Here is a 7437-nt window from a genome sequence, read left to right on the forward strand (position 1 = left end):
GAAAAGAAAACATACGATTTGGATTAGGGTTTTGATTGGAAATGTCCCTTATTTTTTGGTTTTTAATCAAAAACTTAATCCAATGTTTTCTTAAAGTAATGTCTCCTATTTTTCAATCAAAGCCCTAATCCTATGTTTTTTTAAATGTCTTATATTTATCAATCAAAACCTTAATCCTATTTTTTTCTTTTAGCATGTCTCCTATCTTTCAATCAAAACCCTAATCCTATGTCTAATATTTATAAATTTTCAATCAAAATCCTAATCCTATGTGTTCTTTTGGCAATGTGTCCTATGTTTTAATCAAAACTATAATTGTACCAAAATCCTAATCCTATGTGTTATCTTCATTGGCTTAGAAATTTTTCAGAAGTCAAATAAATCTCCCCTATAGAACCCAACATGACCTAGAAAACTTCCAACATCTTTTGTGGACCTAGATGGGAGGGAGCTTCTCAATTGTGTCTAACTTAGCCTTGTCGAGTTCAATCCCTTCTTTTACCATGAAATGACACTTCTCCCAATTCAGTACCAAATTTGTCTCCCCACATCTTGAAAGGATCCGCATTAGATTTTTCATACACCCCTCAAATGATTCTTCCAAAACCGAGAAGTCATCCATGAACACGTCCATAAAGTCTTCAATGAACTCATCAAAAATTGACATCATACACCTTTGAAAAGTTGTTGGGCATTACACTAGCCAAATGATATTCTCCTATAAGCAAAAGTACCGTATGGGCATGTGAAAGTTGTCTTTTCCTGATCCTCAGGGTCAACTAGAATCTGAAGGTATCCAAACATCGCATCAAAGAAACAGTAGTACTTATGCCCCGATAACTGTTCCAACATTTGATCAATGAATGGCAAAGGGAAATGGTCCTTATGAGTAATCAATGCAAACACACTATCCGGTTACTATACGGGTAGGGATGAATTCATTGTGTTCATTTGAAATTACTGTCATCCCTCCCTTTTTTGGTACAATCTGGACTAGACTAAGCCATGCGCTGTCAGAGATTGGATAAATTATTCCGGTATCCGGAAGTTTCTTCACCTCATTTTTGACCACTTCCAATATGTTGGGGTTCAATCTCCTTTAAGATTGCATCCTTTGTTTAATGTTATCCTCCATTAAAATTTTATGCTTGCAAAAAGACGGATTAATTCCCTTGACGTCAGAAATGCTCCAAGCGATGGCCCATTTATGCTCTAGTACCATATCTACCAATTTCTTCTTTTGGCTTGCCTCAAGTATGCAAGATATGATGACTGACATCCGATAATCTTCCTTTAAAAATGCGTACTCTAGGTGTGCTGGCAATTCTTTGAGCTTGTTCTCAGGAGGAGTATGCAACACTGGTTCTAATACTATATCAACAATATCCCACTTTTTCAACATCGACGGCTGCAATTGAGCTATCACTCTCTTGTTTACCTATGTGGATGAATTCTTCATCCCTGAACACATAATCCTTAATTTCACCTTTGAATGTACCCCTGGTGAAGTCAATTTGACTGGAAACTGCCTAGCTCACACCCGTCTCTTGTCCTTGAGGCTTACGGTGAGAACCCTTCTATACATTAATAAACTGGCTCAACTGTAATGTTTGCTCATGAAAGTATGATATCAGTTCTGCCAAGCTGTGCCCATCATCATGACTGTTGGTGTTCCCATCTTGGTAATTAAGTGTGCAAGGGTGGCTTTTCAAAGTAGCCAGCAATTCTTCCATGATGACAGAGTCACTTATGGAGGGGAAGTGTTACCCCAGGTCAAACAATTATTCCTACACATGTTAAAATAGATCAATGTAAGCTCAAAAGAATAAAAAGAATGAAAACAAAAATAATGCTAAAAAGAAAGATTAAAATAAAAGGGAAAAACAAATATTCACAAGCATGAACAATATCAACAAACTAGATCACCAGAATCCAAGTTTTCTTAAAAGTCGCCAGTCCTCGACAACGGCACCAAAAACTTGATGCACTCTCCACAAGTGTACGGGTCACACACAAGTAGTACGTGGTACCCTGTGAGGGGTGTGGTTGTTGAACCATAGGGAATGGACTTAAAGTACTAATTCTACTTCTAATCTCTAGTTGAACAAAGATTAGGTTAGTTAAAGATAAAAATAAAACAAGTAAAGAGAAACAAATGGAATTCTCAGGCATACTAGGATCAAGATTTCAACAACAATAGAGCAATTTCCTAGGATGATTCCTTTGAGCTATAGCATGATCACTTGCTTCTAACGCCTACCAGGTATATCCAAATGTTCTTGTGTGTGCTCAAGAACAATGTTACATCTATGGTTCTCAATTACACCGATTTTTGCTAAGATAACTGTGGGTTTCCATACGCATCCTGTTTTGGAATCACACACTATAATTACAACTAGGGCAACCCACACACCAAGTTTTACCCAAGCAACTGTGCAAATCAAACACATCAAGTTATGCAACACAAGATTAAATATAAGAAACCAATTGAATTCCGTAGACATTAAACACAAGTATTCAAAGCATACAAAGCATCATAGTTCAACATCCTGGGGCACCGTGGACTATTAGCCCCTCATAGATGAATACAACTTGGATGAAAATGCTAAAGAACCAAGGAAAGAAGACATGACTCCCTCCTTCTCAAGATATTCTTCCTAGTTGAGATTCCTTGATGCTAACCCCACTTCCCTTGTACCTCCAACTCGTCCTTGATCCCCTTAGATGGTGTGGTGAAGCTTGATCTTCGCCCTCATCAATGTTCTCCAAGTAGAGAAGAAATCCCTGAAAAACGATGATGGTGAACCATAGAATTCTGGAGTAAAAAGGCTGAGTTCGGCCTTGACACGGTCATGCTTGGACCGTGTTTCTTGCTAAATTGGCTAAGTGCTCATCTGGGAAAATTAGGGGGCAAGACTTTGTAAGGAGCATCCTGAACGTGCTTCCCCTATTAGGCAGACACTACCTCCAGGCAGAGATAATGAGGCAAAGAAGCATGGTCATGATTTGACCGTGCTTGGATTGGAGACATCCCCCTACTTGGTCCATCACTAAGCCATCTCCAGACAGAGATAATCAGGGGGTCGGAGCACGATCTTGCTATGCCCATGTTTGGCTTGAACACTTAGCAAAAACTGCATTCTTTGCCTGTTTAGTCCCCGATTAAACTCCAAATTTCTTCGAGCCACAGGGTTCTGCACAAAGAACAAATATATCTATAATCACACCAAATATAAACAAAAGTGTGCTAAAAGACAAGCAAAAGAAAGAATTGACAGAAAATAAACATTATATGAAATGCACTCATCAACATTACTATATGAAAACATAATATTACGGTCTTGATTAAAAAATAGTAGACATTTGGAAAGAAAAATAAAGGATTACAGTTTTGATTGAAAACTATGAGACATTTCGAAAAGAAACATACGATTAGGGTATTGATTGAAAAATATGAGACATTACGAAAAGAAAACGTAGGATTATTAGAGTTTTGATTGAAAAATATTAGAGATTCTCAAAAGATAACATACGATTAAGGTTTTAATTCAAAAATAGGAGGCATTCTGAAAAAACATAGGATTTGGCTTTTGACTAAAAAATATGAGAGATTCGAAAAAGAAAATATCAGATTAGGGTTTCGATTAAAAATTAGGAGACATTCAGAAAAAGAAAAACAAAGAATTATGGTTTTGATTCAAAAATAGGCGCCATTCCTAAAAGAAATCATGGGATTCGGGTTTTGTTTCAAAAATATCAAACATTCCCAAAAGAAAACATAAGATTAGTGTTTTAATTCAAAGATAGGAGCCATTCCGATAAGAAATGATAGGATTAGGGCTTTTATTGAAAATTTTGAGACATTACGAAAAGAAAACCTAGGAATAAAGTTCTGATTCAAAAATTGATGACATTAACAAAAGAAAACATAAGATTTCCGTTTTGATTCAAAAAAAGATAAATAGGAGACATTACAAAAAGAAAACATAGGCTTCCGGTTTTGATTGAAAGATAGGAGACATCGCGAAAAGAAAACATAGGGTAAGGGTTTTGATTCAGAAAAAGTAGACATTAAGAAAAGAAGACACATGATTTGGGTTTTGATTGAAATATAGGAGACATTCTGAAAAAAAAACATAGGATTAGGAAATTTTATTTAAAAATAGGAGGCATTACCAAAAGAAAACATAAGAGTAGGGTTTTGATTAAAAATTAGAATAGATTATGAAAGCCAAATATAGGGTTGGGATTTTGTTTAAAAAAATGAGACATTCCGAAAAGTAAACAAAGGATTAGGGGTTTGATTTAAAATTGAAAAATAGTACATATTTTCGAAAAGAAAATGTAGGATTAGGGTTTTGATCCAAAAATAGCAGACACTATAAAAACAAAGAAAAGGATTAGTTTTTTGAATGAAAAATACTAGATAATCCGAAAAGATAACATAGGTTTGGGTTTTGATTCAAAACAGATAAATAAGAGACATTACAAAAAGAAAACATAGGATTCTGGTTTTGATTGAAAGATGGGAGGCATTCCAAAAAGAAAACATAGGATTAGGGTTTTGATTCAAATATAATAGGCATTCCAGAAAGAATAAACATAGGATTATAGTTTTGATTGAAAAATAAAAGACATTACTATAAGAAAACATAGCGATATGGGTTTTGAATGAAAAGTAGGAGACATTACTATAGAAAAACATAGGATTGGGGTTTTGATTTAAAAATAGGGCCATTCCAAAAACAAAAATCATAGGATTAGGGTTTTGATTGAAAAATATGAGACATTTCTATAAGATATCATAGGATTATGGTTTTCATTAAAAAACAAAAAGTAGGGGATATTTCCAAAAGAAAACATTTGATTACGGTCTGGATTCAAAAATAGGAGCCATTAAAAAAAACATAGGATTAGTGTTTTAATTGAAAAATAGTAGACATTACATAAAAAATTAAACATAGGATTATTGTTTTTATTCAAAAATTACAAACATTCCCAAAAAAATTAAGATTAGGGTTTCCATTAGAAAATAGGAGGAATTACAAAAAGGCCTTAGGATTAGTGTTTCTGATTAAAAATATGAGACATTACGAAAAAGAAAAACATACGATTATTGTTTTGATTAAAAAATAGCAGAGATTCCCAAAAGATAACATAGGATTAAGGTTTTAATTATAAAATAGGAGGCATTCTGAAAAAAACATAGGATTAGGGTTTTTGATTGAAATGTATGTGACATTACTATAAGAAATCATAGGATTAGGGTTTTCATTAAAAATGAAAAATATTTGATATTTCCAAAAGAAAACATAGGATTATGGTTTTTGCTAAAAAATAGCAGACATTCAAAAAAGAAAACATATGATTACGGTTTGGATTAAAAAATTGGAGCCATTCCATAAAAAAAGGATTAGTGTTTTGATTGAAAAATATGAGACATTACAAACAGAAAACACAGGATTATTGTTTTTATTCAAAAATTACAAATATTCCAAAAAAGAAAAAATAAGATCAGGGTTTTGATTAGAAATATAAGAGGAATTACAAGAAAAAAACTTAGCATTAGTGTTTTGATTGAAAAATATGAGACATTATGAAAAGAAGACATATGATTATTGTTTCGATTAAAAAATAGTAGAGAGTCGCAAATGATAACATAAGATTAAGGTTTTAATTCAAAAAAATAAGAGGCATTTTGAAAAACTATAGGATTTGGGTTTTGACTGAAAAATATGAGACATTCAAAAAAGAAAACATCAGATTAGGGTTTTGATTAAAAATTAGGAGACATTCATAAAAGATAAATAAAGAATTATGGTTTTGATTCAAAATAGCCGCCATTCCTAAAAGAATTCATATGATTAGGGCTTTGATTCAAAAATGGCAAACATTTCTAAAAGAAAATATAATATTAGTGTTTTGATTCAAAGATAGAAGCCATTCCTAGAATAAATCATAGGATTAGGGCTTTGATTAAAAATTATGAGACATTACGAAAAGAAGACCTAGGAATAAAGTTTTCATTTGAAAATAGTCCGACATTAACAAAAGAAAGCATAAGATTGCCATTTTGATTCAAAATAAGATAAATATGAGACATTACAAAAAGAAAACATAGGCTTCTGGTTTTGATTGAAAGATAGGAGACATCGAAAAAAAGAAAACATAGGATTGGGATTTTGATTGAAATATAGTTGGCATTCTGAAAAAAAAAACATAGGATTACTGTTTTGATTGAAAATTAGGAGACATTGCTATAAAAAAACATAGGATTAGAGTTTTGAGTGAAAAACATAGGTGACATTACCATAAAAAAAAATAGGATTGGGGTTTTGATTAAAAAATAGTAGACATTCTGAAAAGAAAACATAGGATTCGGGTTTTGATTGAAAAGTATGAGACTTTACTATAAGAAAAACATAGGATTATGGTTTTAATTAATAAATAAAAAATAGGGGATATTTAAAAAAAACACAGGATTAGGGCTTTTACTGAAAAATAGTAGACATTCCTAAAAGAAAAACATAGTATTAGTGTTTTGTTTCAATTCAAACCCTAATCCTATATTTTCTTATAATAATATCTCCAATTTTTCAATTCAAACCCTAATCCTATGTTTTGTCTTCGAAATGTCTCAGATTTTTCAAGAAAACCCTAATCCTATTTTTTCTTTTCGTAGTGTCTACTATTTCTGAATCAAAACCCTAATCCTATGTTTTCTTATACTAATGTCTCCTATTTTTCTATCAAAATCCTAATCCCATGTTTTCCTTTCGAAATGTCACGTATTTTTTAATCAAAACCCTAATCCTATGTTTTTTTTTCATAATGTCTACTACTTTTTAATCAATACCCTAATCCTATGTTTTCTTATAGTAATGTGTCTATTTTTCATTCAAAACCCTAATGCTATGTTTTCTTATTGTAGTTTCTCCTATTATTCAATCAAAACCCTAATCCTATGTTTTCTTTTTTGAATGTGTCCTATGTTTTCTTTACGGAATGCTTATTATATTTCAATCAAACCCATAATCTTATACTTTAGTTTTCAGAATATCTACTATTTTTGACTCAAAACCCTAATCCTATTTTTTTATAGTAATATCTCCTATTTTTCAATCAAAACCCCTAATCCTATGTTTTTCTCGCAATGGTATCTATATTTGAATCAAAACTCTAATCCAATATTTTTTTTTTGGAGTGCCTCCTATTTTGAAAACAAAATCCAAATTATATATTTTTTCTTTTTTTAATGTCTCATATTTATCAAATTTGAATCGAAACCCTAACATATGTTTCTTTTCGTAATGTCTCCTATTTATCAATTTTGATTCAAAATAGTAATCTATGTTTTCTTTTTGGAATTTCTCCATTATTGAATGTCTGCTATTCAATAGAAGACAATCCCCCATTGTTTCTATAATGCCTCATTAT

General features: G+C 32.0%; 1 protein-coding gene across 1 annotated transcript; it reads right to left on the reverse strand.

Moving 5' to 3' along the window:
- Nucleotides 1-436: 436 nt before the first annotated feature.
- On the reverse strand, nucleotides 437-1402 carry LOC120251308. Its single transcript, XM_039259861.1, has 3 exons — nucleotides 1220-1402; nucleotides 735-840; nucleotides 437-639 (listed from the first exon to the last, which is right to left on the reverse strand). The coding sequence occupies exons 1-3, from the start codon at nucleotides 1400-1402 to the stop codon at nucleotides 437-439; spliced, it is 492 nt and encodes a 163-aa protein (XP_039115795.1).
- Nucleotides 1403-7437: the final 6035 nt, after the last annotated feature.

This window comes from Dioscorea cayenensis, chromosome 20 (assembly GCF_009730915.1).
Source record: "Dioscorea cayenensis subsp. rotundata cultivar TDr96_F1 chromosome 20, TDr96_F1_v2_PseudoChromosome.rev07_lg8_w22 25.fasta, whole genome shotgun sequence".
Classification (NCBI taxonomy): domain Eukaryota; kingdom Viridiplantae; phylum Streptophyta; class Magnoliopsida; order Dioscoreales; family Dioscoreaceae; genus Dioscorea; species Dioscorea cayenensis.

What these genes read in the sequence shown, in the direction of transcription:
- LOC120251308 (XM_039259861.1), bottom strand. Translation starts at nt 1,402, where the DNA reads ATGTTGAAAAAGTGGGATATTGTTGATATAGTATTAGAACCAGTGTTG. An exon ending in AGAAGAAATTGGTAGATATG is followed by an intron (nt 841 to 1,219) that starts GTACTAGAGCAT and finishes ATGTTGGAACAG; the next exon opens with TTATCGGGGCATAAGTACTA. An exon ending in AACTTTCACATGCCCATACG is followed by an intron (nt 640 to 734) that starts GTACTTTTGCTT and finishes AGTTCATTGAAG; the next exon opens with ACTTTATGGACGTGTTCATG.